Here is a 27928-nt window from a genome sequence, read left to right as displayed (position 1 = left end):
TTTTAATTGTATTTCCCTTTATTTTTAGAGACACAGACATTTGTAGACAAACTTTTTGATGCTATGAATACAAAGAGCTACTTACCTCAGCCAGAGCTGCCACCTTCAGGAAGCTTAAAGTTAGACTTCCTTCAACAACAAGAAAAAGAGATAAAAAAGGAAGAGGTATGAATTGACTAATTTTTGATTAAAATATCAATACCATTTTGTGACAGGCTAGGTAGGATTGCAAAGAGAGGTCTGTACACACATAGCCGAGACACCCATTTCAGATGAACAAAAGAAGTGCTTTATTTTTCAGTCTACTGTTATCTCACAGGTGTTACATGCAAGTTTAACATAGTCCACCCAACACAGGGTATAGCTATAGCCAGAGCTAAAATAAGAGTCTACACTTCATTATATCAATGGCTTACCTCTGCCATGGAAGAAACAGTCATTCTACTTCAGTTTGCTTCTCATGGCTCTGCTTCAGCCCATGACTAGGGAAACTGGAAATCTCTTTCTCCCTCTTTGGATCCTCTCTCTTGGAGAATCCTCTTCTCCTGGGACCTCTCTCTGAATCACTCTAAGCTAGGCATATATCCTTCTCCCTGCCTGTGTCCCATCCCATGGGTAGAGGGCAAGATTCCCCTAGGACACCTAGGGTCTTAATCACTACTAGGAACCTCCTATCCAACCCCAGGGCCACAACCACATCACCATCCGGCACATTCCATATTGCAAACATACCCACATGAACAGAGCAGAATAAGCCCAGCAGCCACTGGGCCCTGTTACACCAATGGCCTTACAATCTTTGGGTTGGACTGTTCAACATCCACTTGGGAGCTGCTTCCTCTAATTCTTGACACTCCTAGATTCTTTCCACAACTGGAAGGCCCAGTGTCAACTCTGGCTGCCCTCTCTCTGTGTCGAGGAACTGCTACTTGCCCGTCTCTCTGATGGCCCACACTCCATACTTCAGTTCCTTACAACAGTGTTTCTCAACTTCTTCAAGCCAAGTACCCCTAAGCCTAACAAATACCAACCAAGTACCCCTGCCCAAGCTCTGCCCCTGACCCCACCCCCATAATAATAGTACTAATTGTAATGCGATTTCTTCCATTCGTTTTTCATATACACACAATATAATCTTATTAATACGTAATGGTAACCACAAAATTAAAAAAACACAAGTCACACTGTACACAGAGAAAATGTTAATTATTTATATTATCCCAGGACAAGCAGGCAGCATATTCTCAACATATGGGTGACGTCAACCACGGAGCCCCGGAGCGGACAGCTTCACAAGCAGACTTGCTTGAAGAACTTTTAGAAAGTTTGCGACTGCCGCACCGCGCATGCGCAAGTGCCTTCCCGCCTGACATAGGGTGTGCGTCTCCTCAGCTCTAAGTTTTCCACGGAGCTGAGAAGCCCTCGTTTCAAGGCTCTGTGTGAGAATTAGTTCTTTACGTGCATTCTCATCGCCATGGCTTGTGTTTGTTTATTGTTTTCACAGTCTCTGTGGTGTGCGTGTTTAAAAAAAAAAAGAGTTTACAAAATTTTTTTGGCCATGTCACAGTGGGGCCTGTTCTGTGGCCTCAGCCTGCGGGCCTCGATTTAGCCACGGCCATTTCCATTCCATTGCCATGCATTATATGCAATAGCAAAATCATTAACCACACAGAAGATTGAACCAAATTCAACTGCCCAATTACCTTCAGCTCAAGCTATTGCCTCCCACCTTATCAACAAAATTCAAGCTATTAGAGGCTCAATCTCACAAGAAAACATTGTCAGCACAAAATTTGTTACCCCCAAATCAAACCTTTCTCTTTCCAAATGCTCGAGATTTACTCTACCCACTCTCCAGGACATCCAGCGTTGTCTCAATTCACTAAACTCGAAAGGCTCCCATATCAGAAAATATTCCTCCATTCTTTCTGAAATGCTTTTTCTTGCTCTTTGGTCCCGACATCTTAAACTTAGTCTGTACTAGTCTAACCTCAGGAACATTACCCAACATATGGAAAAAGTCAATCATTTACCCAATAATCAAGGACTACAAACCCAGTTTACACGAAGTATCAAATTACCGACCCATAGCGATCATCCCACTCTTGGCAAAGCTTACGGAGAAAATATTTTTTCGCCAAATATCTGATTTCACCGAACAAACCAAAGTTCTTCACCCCAACCAAACCGGATTCCGTCAACATCACTCCACTGGACTTTCTCTCATTGGGTTAACCACAAAAATACTGTATCACCTCGACCACCATCAGTCGGTTCTTCTTATCTCCCTAGATCTTTCTGCAGCATTCGACACGATAGATCACAAGCTCCTTCTTTTACATCTGAGTGAAATTGGTAAATTAGACCAGGTCTTGGACTGGTTTCGTCTTTTTTTTCTGAATGGTCTGCCAAGATAGTCTTTAATGGAACATCCTCAGATTCATTCACGACTGAATATGGGATCCCACAGGGATCAATATTATCTCCTCTGCTATTCAATATCTTCCTAGCCCCTCCTAACATTAGGGCAATCCATTGGTTTTACGATGTTCGCTTATGCGAACGATGTCCAACTAGTTCATCCAATAGACCTAAATAACCCAAATGAAGCAATACTCATAAACCAAAAATTGGAAAAAGTCAACTCTTGACTTGATTCTAACATGCTTTCTTTGAATATTAAAAAGTCCAAATTGATGATATTTCCTATCAAAGAAGAACTTTCCTTACAGGTTCCCTTATAACTCAAAACCCTATCTATCAACATTGTATCTTCATTAAAATTACTTGGAGTCACCTTTGATAGCAAATTCAATTATCACCTTCATATTAGTACAGTGGTCCAGTGTTGCTTTTACCGGCTGCGCATGATCAGAGCCCTATCTAAATTGCTAGAACCAGCCTCTTTGAACATTTTGATTCACTCCCTTGTGATCTCTTGTATAGATTATTGCAATGCCCTTTACAAAGGCATAAGAAAAAAAATTAGAAGACTTCAGATAGTACAGAATACTGCAGTAAAAATCATACTTAATGCAAAAAAACATGACCATGTTACTCCCCTTTTACATAAAGCTTACTGGTTACCAGTAGAAGACAGAATTACCTATAAAACACTTCTGTTAACTTTCAAAATCCGACAAAATAACCAACCAGAATTCATTAATAATCTTCTTATCCCACATAACCCTTCTAAGACCCTTTGATCATCAGCTCAAAGCCTTCACTCTGTTCTGTCACTAAAGCACATAAACACAATGCGATCTTCCAGTTTTTCCGTGACTGCTCCTTCTCTTTGGAACAGTATCCCAGCTTATTTACGTGAAGAATCAATTCTTAATCAATTCAAGACAAAGCTAAAGACATTTCTTTTCATTGATGCCTTTGAGATTTAACTACCCTTTTATGGGCGATCTAGAATGATTTTATTTCTATTTCCCCTCCTACTGTTTTCCCCTAAATTATCTTTTATCTTTAAAATGGTAGTTCTTGCCCATTATCCTCTTGTTTCCACTCGTTATGGTTTTATGTCTCCAAAAGTCTTTGTCGTCCCCTGTTTTCTTAAATTTGCATGCTTTTATGATTTTGTACACCGCCTAGAAGGCTGATTAGCCAGTATAAGAAATTTTAATTAAACTTGAAACTTCAAGAAGTGTAGCCGGTGTCAACGCGCGATCTCTATCACTCACCCACATAAGTGGTGTGTTCAGTATTTAGGACCTGACTATTGTCTGGAGTCGTGCTCTCGCTGTGCTACACTTCAAATCGAGCCCTTAAATGCCGTCGAGTTCAGATAGAAAAAATTTTCGGGGCCATGGATCTTCCTCCAAAACCCTTGATTCCAACCTTGACCTTGATCTTGACTGTGCCAAAGTCTTCTACAGGACTTAAAGCTTCGACCTTGGCCTCGCTGAAGCCTCCCTCGATGAAGAAGTCTTCATTTTCGGGGAAATAGGCAAAATCGTCCCTGGAAGGGCCGCTCTCCTCAGTGTCTCCCTCAGGTAAGCTATTGAAGCCAACCCTTCAGGAGTCACAAGTCACAACACACTCCAATAGCAAGCTCTATAGAATCCATTGCTTTGAGGTTTTCCAAGAAGTGTGTATCCAAGTCGATGAAGCATTTGTCCTCGAGATCATCTTCCTCGGAATCTATAGCCGCACCAATTGTACCAGCTCCAGTGGTCTCAGTGCTGGTTTTGCAGAACATGTTGGAGGCTATTCTGCATCAGGAGTTTGGTAATATGCTTGCCAAATTAACTCCTGCCTCGACCCTACTTCCTGCAGTCCAGCCTGAGCACTCAGCAGTATCATAAGGAGTCAAGTCCTTGAGAGTGCCTCGAGGTGAATCTGAACACTATACAAAGAGACGAGTCCTTGAAAGTGTCTCGACCTCAATCTTCAACCTCCAGTCCTACCCTACAACATGAGGCATTGCCTTCTTCGAGGCACAGGACGAGGACACCTCGCCACTCCTCATCGAGGCTGGATTTGACTCGATCAATGCCTCGTTCTCCAAGGCATAGTTCATCTCCACACCATCTGTCCAGACATTCGTCTCAACCCAGGTCTTCTTCTCGAGGTAGACCTCGTTCATCATCGAGGCATCAAGATTCTTCGAGGCCTCCAACTCCCTTGTCAAGGAAATGGATTGTAGAATCTCATATTCAACAGCATTCTTGACAGTCAAGTTCTTCTCCTGCAAGATTTTCTTCACCAGCATGTTCATAAAAAAAAACAATGTTCTGCTTCTCCTGTTCTTTCCAGAAGTGGACATTCCTCCATGTCTTTACCTATGGATTCAGATCTTCACTACCAATATTCCAGAGAGGCTTCACCTTTCTCTGTAGTAAGAGGAACTTTAAGGGGGTCTCATTCATCTTCACCTCAACAGGGTCATCTCTCTTCGGACCCTTTGTCTTTTACTAAATTCCTGTGTCAAATGAGTAAAGATCTCAACATTGTCTTGGAGTCTGATTAAAAATACTCTTGAGTATTTAGAAGAACTGGTATGCCTAATCCTTCTAGGGATTCTTTAAAATTACTGATGAATGGCAATCTTTGTCAAACTTTCAAGAGGAATCTAGATACACCATACTCAATTCCTGCTGTGCTGGCAAAGCTAGAATCTCGATATAAGATGGTTCATTGCAAAGGATTTGAGAAGTCTCAACTATCCCATCAATTTCTTCTCTTGGTCTCTTCTTTAAAAAGAACCAATCCTACCAAAGTTTATGGCACAGTCCTTCCTGGCCAAGAGGGAACGACCATGGACAAGTTTGGCCGTCGGCTGTATCAAAATTCTATGATGAGAAATTGGATTTTAAACTATAATTTTGTCTTCACATCTTATCTCAAGTATTGGGTCAACGCTATGCCTACTTTTTTCAAGTATCTCCCAAAACATCGGCTATCAGAGTTCCAGCATATGCATTCTACTCCAGGTCAACTTTGCGTGCATATGGTTCAGGCTGCATATGATGCTTTTGAAATGTCCTCCAGAGTTACTCCATTTTCGGTGACCATGTGTCGTCTAGCCTGGTTAAGAACTGTGGACATGGACCAAACTTGCAAGATTGACTGGCCAACATCCCATGTCAGGTTAATGAGTTGTTTGATGACTCCATTGAGGCAGCCACAAAGCACTTGCCTGAGCATGAGAAATCGTTTGCCTCTATAGTTAAGCCGAAGCCTTCCACCGCTAAGAGTTATAGACCTTCTCCATCTTATCAGAGGCGTTATCTTCAGAAGTCAGCACCCTATTCAAGGCAGCCTCCTAAGAAGTAGCAGCAACAACAGCAACGGCAGCGTAAACCTCAGACTCCTGCTGCGCCTAAGTCTACTCAGCCTTTTTGACCATCTAATACAGAGCAATCTTTCTGTCTCTGTCTTCCCCTCTTCCCATCGGAGGTCGTCTCCATCATTTTTATCAACGATGGGAACTGATTACATCTGCCTCTGGGTCCTCACAATAATCAGGGAGGGTTACTCTCTTCATTTTCTTCAGATTCCACCAGATCTTCTCCCCCCCCCCCACCCAAGAGAGTGTCCTTCCAGTTTGTCACAGCTCACCCTTCATCAGGAAGCTCAAGCTCTGCTTCGTCTCCGTGCCATCAAGGAAATTCCTTTGGAACAGCAGAGCACGGGGTTTTACTCCCATTACTTCCTTGTCCCGAAGAAGACGGGAGATCCACCTATATTTGACCTCAGAGTTCTCAACAAATTTCTTGTCGAAGAAAAATTTTGGATACTGTCTCTAGCATCCTTATATCCCCTTCTGAATCACGACGATTGATTATGCTCTCTGGATCTCAAAGAGGCTTACACTCACATTCCCATTCATCCCGCCTTCTGCAAGTTTCTCAGATTTCAGGTGGGAAATCATCATTTTCAATACAGAGTGCTACCTTTCGGCCTAGCATCATCTCCCAGAGTTTTCACCAAGTGCCTAGTGGTAGTAGCAGCAGCTCTGGTCAACCATGGTCTTCAGGTTTTCCTGTACCTGAATGATTGGCTCATCAAAGATTCAACATATCAGGGGATTATTGTAACGACCCAACGGACTATTTGGATCCTCCAAAGTTAGGGGTTCAAAATAAACTTTCCTAAATCCCAGCTACAGCCCTCTCAAACTCTACAGTTCATTGGAGCAATACTGGACACTGTAACTCAGAGCATTCCTTCCTCAACAACGTCAGAATACTCGTACAACTTTGTCACAAAGTGTTGCCCCTCACTTCACTCTCAGCGAGACACATGATGGTTCTCTAGGTCACATGGCCTCTACAGTTCACGTGATTCCTTTTGCAAGACTTCACCTCAGAATTACTCAGTGGACCCTGGCTTCTCAATGGGCGCAGGCTTCCGATCCTCTCTCTCAGCACATTACACTGACTCCTTCGTTCAAACAGTCTCTCCACTGATGGATGCTTTCTTCCAATATCTCCAGAGGTTTACTGTTTCGAACGCCCCCTCAGCAGAAGGTCCTCACGACAGATTGCTCAACCTACGCTTGGCAGGCTCATCTCAATGGTCTCCATACTCAAGGGCATTGGTCCATCACAGATTGTCAGTGTCACATAAATCTGTTGGAACTCTGAGCGATTTCCAATGCTCTCAAAGCTTTTTAGCATCTTCTTCACAATTAAGTAGTCCTCATTCTTACAGACAATCAAGTAGCCATGTACTATGTCAACAAGCAGGGAGGAACAGGATCCCTTCCCCTTTACATAGAAGCTCAGATGGTTTGTAATTGGGCCATTTTTCACAACATCTTTCTGAAAGCCATCTACATTGAAGGAGAGAAAAATTTCTGGCGGACAAATTGAGTTGTCTTCTACAGCCTCAGGAATGGGTACTAAATTCATCGCCTCTCCATCACATTTTTTCTCAATTGGGAACTCCTCAAATAGATCTCTTTGTGTCAACCCCACAATAACAAACTGCCTCAGTTTTGCTCCAGGATATATTCTCCTCACTGCCTGGAGGAGGATGCCTTTCTTCTGGAATGGACAAACCAATTTCTGTATGCATTTCCTCCATTCCCTCTATTTCTCAAGAAACTTGTCAAACTCAAACGCAAACATGCCACCATGATTCTGATAGCCCCTTGGTAGCTCAGACAACCTTTGTTCTCCCTTCTATTTTAACTCAGCAGCAGGGAGCCTCTACTTCTACCAGTTTTTGCGTCTCTGCTTACAGAGTCAGGGTTCTCTTTTTCATTCCAACCTGCAGTCTCTACACTTGACAGCTTGGTACCTTTCAACGTAACTGCCAACCTACAGTTCTCTCAGTCTGTGGCAGACATTTAAAAGCTTCCAGAAAACCTATCACTAGACAATGTTACAACCAGAAATGAACTCAGTTTTCTGCTTGGTGCGCTCTTCATCACAAGTAGCCTCAGTCTACCTCTTTGTCTTCAATTTTGAATTACCTGTTTCACTTATGTCATTTAGGCCTCAAATCAACATCCATTAGAGTCTATCTCAGTGCAATTGCTGCTTTCCATCAGTCATTATAGGGGAACCCCTCTGCTCATCCTGTGGTTTCCAGATTTATGAAAGGACTTTTAAATGTCAAACCTCTAAAACCGCCTCCGGTAGTTTGGGATCTCAGTATGGTTCTTGCTCAGTTGAAGCCTCCATTTGAACCAATGTCTTCGGCTCATCTAAAATATCTAACTTGGAAAGTGGCCTTCCTCATTGTTCTCACATCTGCTCGCAGAGTCAGTGAGCTACAAGCATTAGTAGCGGACCCTCTTTTCACATTATTCCTTCATGACAAGGTGGTCCTCCGTACTCATCCTAAATTCTTACCAAAAATTGTTTCAGAATTTCATCTAAATTAATCCATTGTACTTCCAGTGTTTTTTCCAAAGCCTCAATCTCACCCTGGAGACACAGATCTTTATACTTTGGACTGCAAACGTGCTTTGGCTTTCTATTTGCAAAGGACTAAGCCACAAAGATCTTCTCCTCAACTCTTTATCTCTTTCGATCCAAATAAGTTGAAAAATCCAGTGTCAAAATGAACCATCTCCAACTGGGTGGCTGCTTCCATCTCATTCCGCTATGCTCAGGCTGGACTGCATCTAGAGGGTTGAGTCACAGCCCATAAAGTTAGAGCCATGGCGGCATCTGTAGCTTTCCTTAGATCTACTCCTATTGAGGAAATCTGCAAAGCTACCACTTGGTCCTTGGTTCATACATTCACCTCTCATTATTGTCTGGATTCTTTGTATTACAAAATTTATTCTCCTTAATTACCAACACTCCCACCATCCCATTCTGGTTAGCTTGGAGGTCACCCATATGTTGAGAATATGCTGCCTGCTTGTCCTGGGATAAAGCACAGTTACTTACCGTAACAGGTGTTATCCAAGGACAGCAGGTAGATATTGTCAGAAACCACCCACCTCCCCTGGTTGGCTTCTTAGTTAGCTATCTGAACTGAGGAGACGCGCGCCCTACGTAGGGCGGGAAGGCACTCGCGCATGTATGGTGCGGCAGTTGCGAACTTCCTAAAAGTTCTTTAAGCAAATGTGCTTGTGACGCTGTCTGCATCGGGGCTCTGTGGTTGACATCACCCATATGTTGAGAATATCTGCCTGCTGTCCCTGAATAACACCTGTTACGGTAAGTAACTGTGCTTTTGGGTTCTTTTTTCAAAAAGTCAAGACAGATGACTTTAAAATACGCAATCAATATTAACTATAGAAAAATAGACAAATATAGAGCCAAAGATAGCAGATATAATTCACAGAACATAAGAACATAAGAAGTTGCCTCCACTGGGTCAGACCAGAGGTCCATCTCGCCCAGCGGTCCGCTCCCACGGTGGCCCATCAGGTCTGCGACCTGTGGAGTGGTTTCTGACCACTTCTATAACCTACCTCAAGTTCTATCTGTACCCCTCTATCCCCATATCCTCCAGGAACCTATCCAAACCTTCCTTGAACCCCTGTACCGAGTTCTGGCCTATCACATCCTCCGGAAGCGCGTTCCATGTGTCCACCACCCTCTGGGTAAAAAAGAACTTCCTAGCATTTGTTCTAAACCTGTCCCCTTTCAATTTCTCTGAGTGACCCCTTATGCTTGTGGCTCCCCACAGTTTGAAGAATCTGTCCTTATTTACTTTCTCTATGCCCTTTAGGATTTTGAAGGTTTCTATCATGTCCCCTCTAAGTCTCCTCTTCTCCAGGGAGAACAGCCCCAGCATTTTTAACCTGTCAGCGTATGAAAAATTTTCCATACCTCTTATCAGTTTAGTCGCTCTCCTCTGCACTCCCTCGAGTACCGCCATGTCCTTCTTGAGGTATGGCGACCAGTATTGAACACAGTACTCTAGGTGCGGGCGCACCATTGCGCGATACAGCGGCATGATGACCTCCTTTGTCCTGGTCGTGATACCCTTTTTGATGATGCCCAGCATTCTGTTTGCTTTCTTTGAGGCTGTCGCACACTGCGCCGATGGTTTCAGTGATGTGTCGACCATCACCCCCAGGTCCCTTTCAAGGTTACTCACCCCTAGCAGTGTTCCCCCCATTTTGTAGCTGGCCTAACCAAAAATAATCTCAAACGCCTCCAACAGGTCCAAAATACAGCTATCCGCCTCCTACACAACCTCAACTACCATGATCCTGTCTCCCCGGCACTCCGCGCTGAACACTGGCTCCCAATTAGCCAGCGCTGTGCTTTCAAGGCCCTAGCAATAGCCCACAAAATAATTTATACCACCACCCCCTCCTACATAAAATCCAAGCTTCCCATCTACACACCCACTCGCACCCTCCGCTCAAAATCGGAAATACGCCTACGCATTCCCCCTGGAAGGTCCCTCCTCTCAGAAACTGCCCGCAAACAAACCTACAGCCACTTCATTCCACATCTCTGGAACCAACTCCCCCCTCAACTCAGACAACAGAACTCATTATTGACATTCCGTAAAATGGTAAAGACCCTCCTCTTCAATTAAAGGTCACCCTCAGTCCACACCCCCCTTAAACCCCCCTCTCTCTTCCCTCCCCTGTCTAACTTCTCCCTAAATTTCGGTACAGTCCTCTCTTAGTCTGTACTCGGATAAATTGTATCTAAACTCAAAAAACTTGTACTAAACTAAACTACTCATACCAAACTAAACGACTGATACTAAACTAAACTACTTATACTTAAACTCTTCTCTTAATTTGCTGTATACTCCCTGTATTTAACTACTTCGCAGTCCTGTATGTCCAAACACTTAACCTATAGTACTTCTTATTTGTCTAATTACTCTCCATCGTGTATGTTTACCTGTAGACCGTTCTGAGCTACTGGGAGAACGGGATAAAAATCTAAATAAATAAATAAACATCAGGTTCTTTTTCCCTACATGCATGACCTTGCATTTCTCTACGTTAAAATTCATTTGCCACTTTTTTGTCCAGTCTTCCAGTCTCGTTAGGTCCCTTTACAGGTCTTCACAGTCTTCCGTGTTTCTAACCCTGCTGTAGAGTTTGGTGTCATCAGCAAATTTGATAACCTCACATTTTGACCCCGTCTCCAGATCGTTAATAAATATATTGAACAGTAGAGGTCCCAACACCGACCCCTGTGGAACTCCGCTCGTGACCCATTGCCAGTCTGAGTATTGGCCCTTTACTCCAACCCTCTGTTTCCTGCCTGCCAACCAGTGTTTGATCCATCGATAGATATCCCCTTGCACCCCGTGGTTCCACAGCTTTTTAAGTAGCCGCTCGTGAGGTACCTTGTCAAAGGCTTTTTGGAAGTCAAAGTAAATGATGTCTATGGATTCCCCCTTATCCATCTGGCTGTTTATTCCCTCAAAGAAGTACAGCAAGTTCGTGAGACACGACCTTCCCTTGCAGAAGCCATGCTGGCTCGCCTTCAGTTGTCCATTGTTTTCTATGTGTTCGCAGATTGTGTCCTTAACCAGTGCTTTCATCATCTTTCCCGGAACCGAGGTCAAACTCACAGGCCTGTAGTTTCCCGGGTCACCCCTTGATCCCTTCTTAAAGATGGGCGTGACATTTGCTATTTTCCAGTCCTCTGGGATCTCCCCAGTTTTTAAGGAGAGGTTACATATTTGGCGAAGTGTCTCTGCTATTTCGTTTCTTAGTTCTTTTAGCACCCTTGGGTGGATGCCGTCCGGCCCGGTGATTTGTCGCTCTTCAGTCTGTCTATTTGTCTGAGGACATCCTCTTTGCTTACCTCTAGTTGTACCAGCCTTTCGTCGTGTTCTCCTTTTATAATCACCTCTGGTTCTGGGATATTGGATGTGTCCTCTCTGGTGAAGACTGACAAGAAGAATTTGTTTAACCTGTCAGCTATCTCTTTTTCCTCCTTTATCGCTCCTTTCCTGTCTCCGTCGTCCAGTGGTCCCACTTCCTCTCTGGCTGGTTGTTTCCCTTTCACATACCTGAAGAAGGGTTTGACACATTTTGATCACTAAATTGAAAATAAAATTATTTTTTCTACTTTTGTTGTCTGGTGATTTCATGAGTCTCTGGTTGCATTTCCTTCTGACTGTGCATCCAATATTTCTTTCTTTCTGCCTCCTTCACACTTCCTCTCCTCCGGTCTCCATTCCCTTCCTCAACCAACATCTCTCTCTTTCTGTCCCTCCATAAGTCCAACTTTTCTTCCTCTCTCCTCCACCCCTATTGGCAATATGTCTGCCTCTCTCTCTCTCACTGTCCATCTGTATTGAGAGATCCAGGCATCTTTCCCACCCACTCTACTGCCACAGCCAACATTTCTCCCTTGCTCATCCTCCGGATCATGTGCAGCAGTTTTTCACCACTGCTTACCAGCCCCATGCCCTTTTCTCCTTCTGTCCCTCTCTCCAGCACAATGCTGCATTTCTTCCTCCATCACTATTGCTGCCCGATTCACGATTCAAATCGATTCACCGATTCATTTCGGGTGAATCGATTTGAATCGATTTATCTCGCCAAAAAATCGGCCTCCCGATTCATTGACTGACCCTCCCCACTTGCCCTCTAAAGCAGGAGCGGCAGCGCTACCTTTTGCTGGCCTGCCGCTCCTGCTTTAGAGGGCGAGTGGGGAGGGTCAGTCGGGAAGTGGCTTACCCTCTGCTGTGTTCTCCATCTTCCCCCTGGCCTCCAGAATCAATCTCCCTAACTTCAGCAGCCTGCAATAAGATCGCTGGCACTAGTGATCTTTGCAAGCTGCTGAACGGCTTCGGAGCGTCTTCTCTCTGCCGCGGTCCCGCCCCTTCTCTGACATCAGAGAAGGGGCAGGACCATGGCAGAGAGAAGACGCTCCGAAGCCGTTCAGCAGCTTGCAAAGATCGCTAGCGCCAGCGATCTTATTGCAGACTACTGAAGTTAGGGAGATTGATTCTGGAGGCCAGGGGGGACAGCAGGCAATTCCTTCTGGAGGGAAGGTGTAGTCCTTCGGGGGGGGGGGGGGTACAGGCCTTCAGAGGAGATAGTCAGGCCTTCAAAGGGGGGGAGGACAGGCAGACATCCTTTGCGGGGATGCAGGCCTTCAAAGGGGGGGAAAGGCAGGCAGGCCTTTAGGGGAGATGCAGGCCTTCAAAGGGGGGGACAGGCAGGCAGGACTTTGGGGGGGATGCAGGCCTTCAAAGGGGGGGAACAGGCCTTCAGGGGGAACAGACAGGCAGGCCTTCGGGGGTTGCAGGCCTTCAAAGGGGGGGATAGGTCTTCAGGGGGGACAGGCAGGCCTTCGGGGGGGATGCAGGCCTTCAAAGGGGGGAGACAGGCAGGCAGGCCTTCTGGGGGGATGCAAGCCTTCAAAGGTGGGGGGGACAGGCCTTCAGGGGGGACAGGCAGGCAGGCAGGTCTTCGGGGGGATGTAGGCCTTTGAGGGGGGTACAGGCCTTTACAGGGAGGTGCAGGCCTTCAAGGGGGGATAGACCAGGGGAGGGGGGCCCTGGTGTAGAAGTATATGGAGGGAGGGGGGGAGGGAAGGGGGGATTCAAAAAGACGTGCATATGCCAGACTTTGAGGGGAAGAAATAATGGGTCTGAAAATAGAGGAGAGGAAGTGAGATGATGGACAATGGGATTTAGGGAAGGAAGGAATAGAAAGGGAGAGAAGTTGGACACAAGGGATGGTGTGGAGGGGGGATAGAGATACTGGATAGGAGGGTAGTTGGAAAAAAAAAGGGAGAGATGGTGGACCCTGGGGTGGTGGGGAAGGAGAGAGAGATGCTGGATGAAAGGGTAGTTAGAAAAGATGGATCTATGGATGGAGATGAAAAAAAAGAAAGATGCCAGACCTCTGGGGGAGGGAAGGGAAATGGAAGGGGAGGACAGAGTTGGCAGATGGATGGTTAGAACGGAGAAAGAAGCAGCCCCTGGCAAGCAAGTTATCAGAAGACAACCAGAGCCTGGGACCAACAAGATTTGAATGACCAGTCAACAAAAGGTAGAAAAACTAATTTTATTTTCCCTTTTGTGATTGCAAATGTCAGATTTGAAACGTGTATCCTGCTAGAGCTGGTGTTAGACCGCCAATGTGAGCTAGGATTTAAGAGAGAGAGGAAAAGTCTTTTTTGTTTGTTTATTTTGTTTACACCACAGCGCCAGTGTGGTTAGGAGAAGGCAAAGGGGGTGAAGAGGCTATAAAATAAACCCACCAGGATGTTTGAAAAAAGCACCCAATTGGGCAGGAAAATCAAATCGAATTGAAAAACCAATTCAGTAGGCTGAATTGAATCTAAATTTTTTTTTCCTGAATCGGACAGCACTATCCATCACTATGTTCAACATTCCTCACCCTTGTATCCCCTTAAATCTGCCCTATCCACCACCATATCCAACATTTCTCCCTCTCACCCTTCTATTCCCCATGCATCTCTACCTCACTCCTCTCTCTCTATGCCCAATTTTCCTTTCTTCCCTAGCAACAGCAGCAGATGAATCCAGAGACCAATGGGATAGCCCACATCTACCAGCAGGCGGAGATAGAGAAACTGATTAACAGGTGGTCCTATTGGCTGGCACTCCTCCTGTCTCATCAGTATGCTCTATCTCTCAGCAGGGGAAAGTCACTGTTCCACTAGCTCCTGGATTCTGGCTGTGGCTGGATAAATATTTTCTCCTGTTGAGGTTTGCTCTTCAGTGAGGCAGCAATTATATTTCTCCTGTTGAGGTTTCCCTCTTCAGTGAGACAGGGGTGTCCGGCTGGACGGTGCCAGCTTTAGAGGTTACACTTGGGCCCCCCCTTGTCCCTGCCTCACCCTCCCTCCAGTGATAGAGGGATTAGCTGGGTCTCTAATTTTTCTTCTTTCCCTTGAAAAAAAAAAAAAAGGAAGAGACCATTTGCTATTTGCAGTTATGCATTCTCAGGGGTGCTCTGCCGGTGTCTGTCAGTCCTGTAAGCCTGGTTGTGAGTATCCCTTTGTTGCGTTGCCCTGCGGGTTATATTGTTTTGCGGTTGTCTTGGACCTACGGATTTGTGTTGGTTTTGTGCTTGTTCTGGAGTACCTGCAGCTGTGCGGTTGCGTGCCTTCCAACTAGCTTTCCTCATCTTCTATGCCTTGTTAGGGCAGTGAACACTGTGTAGTATGGGGAGTTTTTCATTTGCAATGTGTGCTTTTTTCAGTTCAGGTCTTCTGTTTGGTGTCTTGGGCACTGTTGTTCAAATCGGTGTTTTCCCGCGCGCGGGAGGCGCGAGCTTTTTTTTGTGCGTGGGCGGGAGAGACCTGACTTTTGCGGTCTGTTCGCTGGGGCTGTCCTGTGTGCAATGGGTGCCGCGGCGGTGTTCAAGCCGCCGAGTGAGTCGTGCTTGTGGAGTCAGTGCCTATCAGCGAGCGGGTGGCTCGCGCTTCTGTTACAACGCTGGCGGCGGAGCCACTGCGTTATTGGCGCCTGTTTTCAGCTGCGGCCTTATCTCTGCACCTCCCCAGTCTCCCGGTTCTGGTCTTGACTATGTCGGGAGTTGCAGGTACAGTTGCTGTTCACGCGGCGGTGGGACTCTCTCCCGAAGTGCTTCTTTGGGGTCTGGGAGCCATCCTGCCTTGCCTGAGGGCGCTGGAGAGGGAGTCCGTTCGGCAATTGGCCCCTTGGTTACAGCTTGTCACGGCGCTGGCTCAGCAGGAGGTGCTTTGCCGCTGGGACGGTCAGCGGCGGGGGAGGGATACCCGGTCTTGGTTCGGATCTCTCCTCCTGCATCCCGGGGTCCCGGTATGGTAAGAGTTCTGCCTGTTGGCTGTTGCCTCTTATTTGCGCCTTGGGGTCGCGCTGCTGGTATCAGGTGGTGCTATTTCAATATTTCCTTGTCATATGTATGTCTATTATATTGCTGGAGAGTTTAAGTGATTTTGTACACTTACTGCTGATAATACAAGGGATATAGAATTTACAAAAAAAAAAAAAAGAACAAAATAACATAACAATAAACCGCCTTGTACTGGTGTGCTGAGTTTCCTGTTGGGGCTACGCGCTCTTAGTAATGTGGGGTTACCTGGTGGCACCTTCATTTTTCAAGCGGGCAGGACTAGGTTTTGTTTGTATCTGGATCAACACAGGGTCCTGTGTTTTTCGGGATGCTCAACAGCCTTGTGCGGCTATCGTCTTTCCTGACATAGGTTAATCAGCTCCCCTATTTCTTTTTTCCCCTCTTCGCATTGTTATGCGCGGGGTCGTTCCCTGTAGCCATGTGATGAACGGCTCTCTGAGAGGGGAGACAGGGCTGTTTGTCAGTTTGCATCATCCCTGCAGTGTATTTTGGACAGGGTGTTTTCTCTTTCTGCCTGCCAGGTACATGTCCTTCGCTGAGGGGCACTGAACTCAGTTTTGGGGCGGCAGTGCTAGGTGCCCTGGCGGAACTTATCCGCTTATGGTAAGGGGAATACCTTTCTTCCTTTCCTGTGCTTTTCATGTTCCTCCGCTATTGCACAGGCCTTTCCGGTGTTCCCCTATTTCATGGTGAAGGCTACTCCGCTCCGATTCTTTCTGTATCCAAGCGGCGTGCAGTCTCTCTTTTCCAATCTGGCCCCTAATTGGGATGGTCTAGTGGCCTTGCTGGTATATATTGTGTCCGATATATCTCCATTGGATTGATAGCGCCTCACTCTGGACAACCTGTCATTGCAGCGGTGTCCCGGATGAATGCTTTTCCGGTTTCTCTTCCTGTCATTTGTTAAATTGATCTAGCAATTCCTGATTGACCCTCCCTGATCCCGCCACATACCTCTTTTACCCATGTATTCTCCATGGCAGTGCCGAGGCACCATCTTGTTGTAATCCGCCTAGACTGAGAGGTATTGGCGGGATAGACAGCATCAATTTAATGATATTATATGGGGGGGTGGCAATCATGGATTCAATACCTTGGCAGTTAGTTGCTTGTCTCTCGTTGGGCAGCGCTTTCGATTTTGGCATGTGCCATTTCTCCTATCCAAAGTTCAAGAAAATTTTAGCAAATGTGGCCAGAGGTACTGTTTTGGCACTACCAGGTGATTCACCTAATTTCTTCTTGACTGAATGCTGGATTCAGACGTCTTTCAGTCGGGCCATTTGACTGACACGAACAGGGTGATTTCTTTCCTCAGTTCTTTGGACGTGAATCTTCGAAATTTGCACAGCGCTCTTTTCTTCTGTACTATTTATAGGTATGTCAAGGAGATGTTTTTTTTGTTCCTATGGGAGAGACATGTGTTATTCCCAGAAACTTGGGCGATGGGTCACAGTCTCAGGTTTGCAGGCTTCTTTGGTCTCCATGACTCAGAGTATGGAATTCTCTTGTTGACCGCACTGGGAACTTCGGCTTGCTTTCCCATTATAACGCTACAGCAGTCGCCCTTGTTCTGGTGGTGCCCTGTTTCTCAGGGCTCCGATTCATTGATAGGCTTCTCATGCATTGCTCTGTATGTTTTGGTGGCTCGGCGAGATTTCTCTTTTAAAAGGCATGTCTCGGTCTTTGCTGGACTAGCTCATGGCCCCATACATCCCGGGCTGTTGGGTTGGGGGGACTCGGTGCCTTCCATCCTCAGCTCCAGGAGTCAGGTCTTCAGGGTCGACTCCGTACTTGTTCATTCTTCTACTCTTGAGCGTGGTCAGGCTACCTTTCTGGAGCTTCAGACCCTTCTTCCGGAATGCCGCGGAGGGCCTTTCAGTCGGTATTTTGATGGGGGTATTTCTCTACAGCTTGGGCAGTAGGTGCTGTACTCCATTGCCGGGTACAGTTGTTATTCTACTTCGATGGGTAGACCCTCATCTTCCTCTTCTGTTGGCAGATCATTTTAGGGGTCAAGAAGAGAGTTTGGATAGACTTTCTCTCCGTGCAATCTGACCATGACCCATTTCTTGTATGTTACAGTGTTCAGCCTGTGTACGCTCTAGCAAGTGTGCACGTTAGTGATAGTGAAATCTTCTACGTCCTGGATATTGGGAATTTTGGCTCAGGCGTTCCAGCTCTTTTTATGGACGTGAGATCTCCTGGTACTAGACCTCTTGGTCTCATCTCACGATTCAATACTTCCTAGCACCTAGGGAGTGAGAGTTAGAGGGGGGAAATGGCGTGGCTTCTTTCTCACCTCTGGTTTCTCTTTTTCAGTGTTTTCCCCTGGCTGATGATGGCTTGGATTGTCTTGCTTTCCGGACACTGTATTTGTAGAATTCTGGCTTGGCTACACCATCCTTGCTATGCGGATCGGATGACTCTTTCGACAGCTGGACTATGACGTTTCCTGGTATCTCCGGATTTGCTCACCTAGGGTCCGATCGACATGGATATTCGTACTACTTTGATATTACGACCTTGCTTTTGAGAAGTCCTGACTGATGTGTAAGGGTTATGCGCTGCGGGTTGTTTCTTCTCTTATCCTGGCGCTACAGACGTCTTCACCTGTGGATTCTGCTTCCTTTTGGATACTTCTCAACTTTGCACCCTTACATAGTTGCTTTTTGGCACAGGGGTATTGCCAAGGGCTTAGCGTTCCATTCCCTTCAACTTCAAGTGTTATTCTTAGCTGCTTACCGGGGCTAGGTATATTGCTCTTCGATTACTTCTCAGCTTCATGTAGTTCCGTTCCTAAACGGAGCATGGTATATTTGTACACCTCTTAAAAGCCCTGTCTGGAGTTCAATCTTCCGGTACTTCTTCGCAGTTTCCCGTAGGCGTCATTTCCTCCTTGTGCCGTTGACCACGGGGTTTCTTGTGGCTTTGGTTTCGGCTCTGCAGTTTTCCGGGTTGCAGGCCTTGTTCAGCGGGGATTCTTATTTCTGATTTCCATTATCTGGGGTATCAGTTCAGTCGGTACCACAATTCTTTCTAGGGGGTGTCATCCTTTCTTTTATGACAAGCTCACTTTTCCTTCCTTCTTCCTGGGAGGAGAAAAATAGGGAGTCGTGCTTTTATTCATTGCATTTTTTTGATAGTGCATAGCTTTCTTCGAGAGCAAGGTTTCTAATGCCTTTTGGTTGTTTAGATCACCTGTTTTTGTATTATTCACGGGACGCCTCGATTTTCTGGTGGCGTCCAAAGCTGCCATTGCTCGATGGGTCCAGGAGGACATTCTGCTTACTTGATGGCAGGAAAGCGATTGGCGAACGAACTTCATGACAATTCCGCCAGTGCGATGGCCACTTCTTGGACTCGGTCCAGAGGTTTTTTCCTTGGAGGAGTTTTGTCTCGCGGCTACTTGGTCTTCCGAGAGTGTTGTTTCTCAGCATTTCTGGTTGGATGTGGGGACAGATGCGGTAGATGTGTTTAGTGCTTTGGTTGTTGCGGAGGCGGCGTTTGCTACCCACCCAGATTGAGGATTGCTTTGCTACATCCCATTGGTCTCTGGATTCATCTGCTGCTGTTGCTAGGGAAGGAAAAATTATGTTCTTACCTGTTAATTTTCTTTCCCTTAGACGCAGCAGATGAATCCAGAGCCCCACCCTTTCTGGTCTTGTTTGTTGTTTTTTTCTTGTGCAACTTTTGCGGTTGGTTGTGGTTGATAGTGGTATTCTGTATCATTGCCTTTTGCGATTTGTTCTGGGAAAGAAGTTTTTTACATGCTATGCCTATTGCGGGTTACGTGTGCTTGGGAAAGGAGCTATACTGATGAGACAGCAGGAGTGCCAGCCAATAGGACCACCTGTTAATCAGTTTCTTTATCTCCGCCTGCTGGTAGATGTGGGCTATCCCATTGGTCTCTGGATTCATCTGCTGCGTCTAAGGGAAAGAAAATTAACAGGTAAGAACATAATTTTTCCTTCCTTTCCCCTTGTGCACCACTCTCTCACTCACACACTCATGCCCATTAATTCCCTCCCTTCTGTGTCCCATGTTTATGCCCCTTCCCTTCCTTCTGTGTTGAGTTTATGCTTCTTCCCCCCTCACTGCCTTCCAGCTTTGTTCCAAAATTAAGTTGCACATGGGGGATCCCTGCTTTCCCCGCCTACTTGCACCTCCCTCCCCTGAAGCCAAGCCAACCCACCTCCTGCTGAAGCCGCTTCTGAGGATCCCTCCCTGCCTGCCTTTCTGCCCGCCTTCCACACCACCCCTGAAGCCGACCCTGTTACTTTGTTGAAGATGGACTTGCTCCATCCTCCCCCAGCAGCAACTCTGCAGGGACGGTGCATGCAGCGATTCACATGCTGCACTTGGCTGGCCCACAAGCCTTCCCTCTGACTTCAATTCTGACATTGGAGAGAAGGTTCCTGGTCAGCTACGCAGCGTGTAAGTTGCTGCCTGCATTCTTGCATGGAGAGCTGTTGGGGGAAGAGGATGCCAGTCTGGTTCCAACAAAGTAACAGGGTCGGCTTCGGGGGTGAGGGGTGGTGCAGCAGGCAGACAGGCAGGGAGGGAGGCAAGGAGGGATTCCCCATCGCGGTGGCCCACGTACCCCCAAGGGTACGCGTTCTGCGTGTTGAGAAACATTGCCTTACAACACTCCAGTGTTATTCAGGTTGCACTCCACATTACCTGATGCTTCCAGTTCCACCTGTATCCTTAGCTTTCGGGGTTCCAAATTCTGGCCCTCTTGAATCAGTGCCAAGTTTAGGTTATCCCTCTGTCTCTTTTAATCTGGCTCTGGGTGAACCACCAACATGAAGCTTATGTGGTTCCCATTCACTGAGAACTTCACTGTAATGTCCGTTTTGTTACATCTCCTTTGGAGTCCGTACGTATGGTGTTCAGTCGAAACCCTCGAACCAGGTCTTTCAGAAGTGTGATCCTCGCAGCTTTCAGCATAGCCCACATTGTCATTCTTCAAGTGAACTGTGCAGAGGTGTTTCTGATCTGCTCTGCTTATTTTTGTTTTCTTTGTCGAAAGTTCTTTTTTTGGGGTGGCTTTGATGTTCTAAGACCCCTTATTTAGGGGATCACTACCTGGGAAAGGACGCAGGTTCTACAGGGCCAGACTGCAACTTCACAGGGCAAACCTTCAGGTAGACCTGTGGAGCCAGCCTGTTGTGTACTACTTCAGAGCTCGGGCTCTGTTCCCCTGGGAGCCAACTTGCCTACTGAATTTTTTTCAGATGCTTATGCACAGGCTGAAAGTACCTTGAATAAGAACCCTCGGTGAATCAGGGTTCTAGTTATGTATTTCCCACCCCTGTTGTGCTCAGGGTTCTGTGGGGGTGGAAGTCTCAGTTGGGATCATTCCGACTGGTAACCCAAAGATTCAAGGATTGAAGTACTTTAGAGAAGTTCCTAAGGCAGAAAGTCCTTTCCATTCACTTGCGCTGCAGGGAAAATCTGACAGGCAGGCATTCCACATAACTGCGAGTAACAACACCATTATTTCCTTTTTGAAGCGGAGGGGGGGAGTGGTCTGAAAAAGCCATTTTTTAAGGTTTCCAAGGGTAGAGTTCAGGTCTCACCTCTAAAACCATTTTCAAGTTTTTCGTTTTTAAATTAAGTCTCTACGGCACTTTTTGCCACAGTTTTTTTGGTGGCCGCCATCTTGGATTTTAAATTATCTTTTTTACTAAAGCTTTTATCTGCCCCCAAACTCCTCAATTTATAAAAAAAATTGATAGGGATGGACTCCTCAGCATGTGCTAACATGAATTCATTTGTCAGTTGTGCCGGATTGCCGACGGAGAAGCGTCCATGTATCGCATGCCATGACATGCATGTGGAGGGGGCAGGAGCTTTGGGCTTAGCCCCATCCATGCTTCCAAGATTGCAGAACCATCCTGGGTCTGGGAGATGGGGAAAAAAGTCTGCCCACCATCTGAAACTGGTGAGGGCGTGAAGCGCTTGGGCGTGGAGTCTGTGAATCCCAAGAAGCCTCACCAGAAGTCTCTCGTGTTGGTTATTTACCTTGTGCAAGGGTTTAGCCCAGAATTTGTCCATTTCATGTGGAGAGTGTTTTTAACTGACCGGGGCCATACTCTGCAGACAGCCCATCACAGTGTTTTCAGAGAGTCTTCATTTCCAGTAGTCCGGTTCCCACTACCAAAGACCACTCAGATCCAGATTGGCTGAGTTGTAAGTCAGATTCCATATCTCTTGTATCTCAGGGCACTGACTCAGTCCTGGATGACTCTAATTCCATTTTTGACCCCGTCAAGCAGGATTCATTTGTTGCCCTTGATCAGCGTGATGACCCATCCATACGCCGGCTATTTAAGTTGGTTTTGGTCCACCATTTTATTGCAGATGCAGCCAAGGAATTGAAACCTGAAGTAGTCTTCCACTTCTCAGTTGTACAGTCATGAGCTGCTCCAATACTCAGACCTCCTTTTTTCCAGTACACCTGGATATCACTGCTCTGGCACAGAGCAGTGGGAGATCCCTAAAGGCTCTTTAAAGTTGGTGAAAGCTATGTCCAGACTTTATCCCGTGGCCCCATAGTTTCATCAACTGTTTGATCAGCTGAAGGTAGACTTTGCAGTGGTTCAAGTCACCAGGCGCAGAGCCTTCTCTAGCGAAGGAAGAGTGATGCTAAAGGATTTACAGGGTCCGCAGGATGGGTATAGAAACATGATGTTAGAAAAAGGCCAAAATGGCTCATCGAGTCTGCCCACAGTAACCATTTTCTTGTGCAATCCCTCTTTATTTTAGACTGCTGGAAGTTATTCATCTTGGGCAGCCAATTAACCAAAATTCATCCGCTCCCACTGAGTACATCTCCTGGAGCATGCGCCCTGAAACCCCAGTTTTGTATTCCTACAGGCCAAACTGTAGGATCTCATCTCTTCTGCTCGTGTTTCATTTCTTAAATTTTAGTATATTAATTTGATCTTTTTCGCAGGTTTTGCCCTTGTGCTATGGAAATACCCGGCGGGAACATCGTTTCGGCGGGAGATCGCAGACTTTGGACTTTCCTCTCACCTTACCTTGGCAATTTTCTGGGTTTTTTTTGTTTCCCGACTGCCCTAGCCGGCTTTCATCAAGTCACGTGTGGCTGCCAAAACTTCTTCTCTGACACAACTTCTGTTTCCGGTTGCGTCAGAGAAGTTTCGGCAGCCACATGCAACTTGATCAAAGCCAGCTCAGGCAGCTGGGAGATGAAAAAACCCTGAAAATCTCCACAGTAAGGGGAGGGAGAGGCCTGATTGGTAACTGCTCATGTTTCATAGTAACATAGTAGATGATGGCAGATAAAGACGTGAATGTTCCATCCAGTCTGCCCAACCTGATTCAATTTAAATTTTTTAATTTTTTTCTTCTTAGCTATTTCTGGGCAAGAATCCAAAGTTCTACCCGGTACTGTGCTTGGGTTCCAACTGCCAAAATCTCTGTCAAAACCTAATCCAGCCCATCTACACGCTCCCAGCCATTGAAGCCCTCTCTAGCCCATCCTCCCCCAAACGGCCATATACAGACACAGACTGTGCAAGTCTGCCCAGTACTGGCCTTAGTTCAATATTTAATATTATTTTCTGATTCTAGATCCTCTGTGTTCATCCCACGCTTCTTTGAACTCAGTCACCGTTTTCCTCTCCATCACCTCTCTTGGCAGCATATTCCAGGCATCCACCACCCTCTCCGTAAAGTAGAATTTCCTAACATTGCCTTTGAATCTACCACCCCTCAACCTCAAATTATGTCCTCTGGTTTTACCATTTTCCTTTCTCTGGAAAAGATTTTCTACGTTAATACACTTCAAGTATTTGAACGTCTGAATCATATCTCCCCTGTCCTTCCTTTCCTCTAGGGTATACATATTCAGGGCTTCCAGTTTCTCATACGTCTTCTGGCACAAGCCTCCTATCATTTTTGTCGTCCTCCTCTGGGCCGCTTCAAGTCTTCTTACGTCCTTCGCCAACTGCGGAGACAAGGCCATTCACTGCTCCATGGGGCAGTGGATGGCCTGGTTCCTGTACTTGCGGCGACGACGACTTTTTCTCTCACCGTTTCGGCGGGTTACCCGCAGCTACCTGCGGGTAACAGCCACAGTGTCATTCTCTATGTTTGGAATCCCTGCAGGAATTAAACCTGCAGTGGGATCAGTCTGCCCAGGCGGAATGTTACTTGATGAGTGATCAAAGACCGCGCTCCGCCTCCTTTCCTAATAATCCGGATCTAGTCTGGATTCTTTCAGAAGTTTGGGATGACCCGGAGGGTCCCTTGAAAGGTGCTAGAGCCATGGTGAGACTGTACCCCATGGCACCATTTGTACTTTTTATTCTTTTTATAGAATTATTAAAATTTAATCACACATCAGAAAAGAACTCCTTTATGACACGATGAAGGTTTTTGCCAAGCTGGGAGCTTATTCCATGTCTGCCAGAAGAATGCTGTGGATGCAACAGTGGTCTGGGGATTCTTCCTCTAAGACCACTCTGAGCAGATTGCCCTTTAAAGGCCTTCTCTTGTTTGGCCAGGGGCTGGATGACCTTATGGCTAGTGTGTAGGACTGTAAGCCTAAAGTTCTGCCAGGCAACAAGCCTCGCCCCGCCCGGGGTGCAGGGCGTCCTAATTTTCATCCCTTCAGGCGCCATCATCAGTACGCTGATCCCCAGACATCGGGTCAAAGAATCAATTCTTCGTCCAGACCCCACTTTGGGGGCCCTGCCCATCAGCAGTCCTCAAACAGATGTCCTTCCACTCCCACGATAAAGCATTTCTGACGCCAGGCCTTTGGCCCCTCTCCCCTAAATCAGAGGGCGTCTCTCGTCTTTTTTGGCAGAGTGGGAGACGGTGACCTTAGACCATTGGGAACTAGAGGACCTATGCGACGGGCTCAAACTGGAGTTTTACCAACCTCTGTCGGATTTCTTTCTGGATTCACCTGCAGGGCACCCCGCAAAAAAGCGTTTCGGGTGCAATCCACGGTTCACAGACTGCTGGATGTTGTGGCTATCAAACCCATGCCAAAGGACAACTTAGGTTTGGGGAGATACTCGATATACTTCATCATTCCAAAGAAAGGCTCTGAAGATTGGAGGCCGATTCTGGATTTGAAAGCGGTCCATGCAGCACTGAAAGTCCCGCGCTTCTGAATGGAAACTAAGATTGGTTATAGTGGCACCATGGCAGTTTTTGACCTCCCTGGATCTCACGAAGGCGTATCTTCATATCCCCATCTTTCTAGGTCACAGGAAATTTCAGCGTTTCCATGTTCTGGGTCAATACTTCCAGTTTGCGGTTCTTCCCTTCGGCCTGGCAACGACGCCCATGATCTTCATCAAGATCATGGTGGTGGTTACAGCTCACGTCCACCTGGGGTATCCTAGTCCATCCATACCTGGATGACTGGCTGATTAGGGCTCCCTCCCTGGCAGAGGGGAACTGGGCAGTGCAGCTAGTGGTCCATTTGCTGCAACGCCTGGGCTGGATGATCAACCTGAGAAAGAGCCACCTCGAACCAACGCAGGACTTGGGAATATCTGGGAGTTCGGTTTCACATGGCCAGGAACCAGGTATGCCTTCTGGGGTCTCGGAGAATGAAGATCCAACAAACCATTCAAGTAATGTTATCGGTTCCAGTTCTGACGGCCTGGCAATATCTTTAGGTCCCAGGTCTCATGGTAGCGATGATCGATGTGGTTCCATGGGCCAGGGCTCAGCTGCGTCCCCTCCAGGAGTCGCTGCTGTCCCGGTGGAGCCCGCAATAGGACTCGTTAACAATGCCGCTGTTTTGGACGGCAGCGGCATGTAGCAGCATGCAGTGGTGGTTGAACATTGTGATCCTATCCAGAGGTCTACCACTGAGGGTCTCGGACTGGGTAACTCTTTCCACAGGCATGAGTCTCTCCGGTTGGGAAGCAGTCTGTATGTCTGCGCTGGTCCAGGGCCCCTCCGAGAGCAGGTGGTCGATTAATTGTCTGGAACTGAGGGCGATACACCTAGCCTTGCTGCATTTCCAGAAGTATCTCCATCGTCGAGCTGTCTTTTTCGGACAGTGCAATGGCGGTGGCCTATGTCAACAAACAGGGAGGCACCAGGAGTCCTCTTCTAGGCCTTGAAGCTTGGCTACTCTTTTCCTGGGTGGAAAAGCAACTAGTAGCTTTGTCTGCAGCACACATGGAGGGCGTAGAAAACATTCAAGCGGATTTTCTCAGTCAACAGACTCTGGATCCCGGAGAGCTTTCGAGTGCATAGTTCATTGGTGGAGTCCAATGTTCAACCTCATGGCAACCGCTAAGAACAGATTTTACAGCCGTTGGGAGGCTGGCAGCAAGGGGCTGAATGCTCTGGTGCAACCTTGGCCTCGGGGTGATCTCCTCTACGCTTTTCTGCCATGGCCCATGATAGGTCGCGTTCTGCGTTCTGTACCATGCAGTGATCACTGGATGCCAGATGGATCTTGGTGGCATCAGATTGGCTAAGGAGACCCTGGTATGCCAATCTAGTGTGGCTCTGACACGATCAAGGTCTCCAGCTTCCCTGCTACCCTCGTCTTCTCACTCAAGGTCCAATTGTTCTGCAGGATCCGGACCGCTTGGTCTTATGGCATGGCTATTGAGCGTGCAGCCTTGACAGCCAGCTACTACTTTTGAGAACTAAAATGGCCTTCTTTTCCTCTTACTTTTACTTACTTGCCTTACAAAAAAGTCTGTTGCCCTTACAATTACACCTTTCAGTTTTTCCCATTGCATTTTGACTCCTTCCAGACATTCCCATCCAGACAACAATTCATTGGTGTAATCCCCCATCCGAACAAAGTTAGTGTTTTTAAAGTCTTGAACCTTTGCTTTTGAATGAGCCCTCTCTATATCCATCTTAATATTAAACTGTACCATGCAGTGATCACTGGATGCCAGATGGATAACCCACTATAACATCAGAAATACTTTCCCTATTTGTAAGCACTAAGTCCAGTATGACCCTATCCTGCGTGGGTTCAATTACCAACTGCTGGAATAGTTCTTGTAGAGAATCCAGGATCTCCCTACTTCTCCAATCAATATCTGGCATGTTAAAATCACCTATTAGTAAAACTTCCCCTTTTTTAGATATATGCTGAAAGTCTGCTAATATATCTCTGTCCACTTCCTTCATCTGTGAAGGAGGCCTGTATATCACACCAATGTGAATATATTTACCATTCCATTTTTCCAAATTGATCCACAGTTACTCTTCCTTGCCCTGCAGATCTTGCAATTGTGTGGCTTTAATATGATCTTTAACATATGAGGGTATGCCCTCTCCTTCTCTTCCTACCCTGTCTTTCCTGAACAGATTATAGCCCGGTATAACTACATAGTTCTCCATGAAATATGTCTCCGTGATCATCACTATATCTAACTCATTATCTTCCATCAAAGGTTCTAGATCCAGAATCTTGTTTCCCATACTTCGAGCATTAGTGAATATACTGCTTTCCAGACATTGCCCCCTTTTTCCATCCGTGTAGAGGCGTTCAGTGATTTACTTATCTGAGGTCTTAAAGAAGCAGTTTGAGGTCTTAAAGAAGCAGTTTGAGGTGTTACCTTTGGGTATCAATGCAGCAGCAGCAGCAACCTCATTTGCTGCATGGGCCAAGATGGAGGATGACACCTGTCCCCAGTTGGTGCTGGAAGGGGTGGATTATGTGGCGGATGCCTTGTATGACCTCATCAGAGTCCTGGAAAAAGTCTCGGCATAAGCGATCTCTGCTCGCAGGATGCTCTGGATCAGACAATTGGCCAGTGACTCAGCTTCTAAAGCAACCGTAAGCAGACTACCCTTCAAAGGGTAGGTGCTTTTTGGCAAAGGCCTAAATGAACTCATGGACAATGTAGCAGATTGCCACCCTGAATTGCTGCCAAATAGCAGTCCTCCCTTTCCCACCTGGGGGGGAGTTGAAGTAATTTTTGTATCTCCAGCTGGTCTTGCCCAAATAACTCAAGGTCCTCTGTGTAGTGATCTTTCCAAGGGTACAGACAGCCCTATAACAATCTCGGATGCCAACAGACCTCTGAGTCTTATGTCAACCCTTTCTCTAAAAAGTCGAAATGACGCTAAACTTGGAACCGTATCTCCACAGATTGGGGGTGGGGGGTGGTTGGTGTTTTAGAGAGCGTGAGAACAGATTACTTTGAACAACTGGATCCTGGACATCATATG

The 27928-nt window shown here is 46.6% G+C and overlaps 1 protein-coding gene across 7 annotated transcripts in view; it reads left to right on the top strand.

Annotated features, from left to right (window-relative positions):
* The window catches only part of RBM26 (RNA binding motif protein 26), a 946655-nt gene that overhangs the window by 91152 nt on the left and 827575 nt on the right, over nucleotides 1–27928 (top strand). For all 7 annotated transcript variants that reach the window (XM_033948169.1, XM_033948166.1, XM_033948165.1 and 4 more), the window contains exon 3: nucleotides 29–165. In XM_033948169.1, coding sequence (XP_033804060.1) covers nucleotides 29–165 — 137 coding nt within the window. The remainder of the gene's footprint in view (nucleotides 1–28; nucleotides 166–27928) is intronic.

This window comes from Geotrypetes seraphini, chromosome 6 (assembly GCF_902459505.1).
Source record: "Geotrypetes seraphini chromosome 6, aGeoSer1.1, whole genome shotgun sequence".
Taxonomy (NCBI): domain Eukaryota; kingdom Metazoa; phylum Chordata; class Amphibia; order Gymnophiona; family Dermophiidae; genus Geotrypetes; species Geotrypetes seraphini.
The sequence above is the reverse complement of the archived record's forward strand: the minus strand, read 5'-3'. Positions and strand labels throughout refer to the sequence as shown.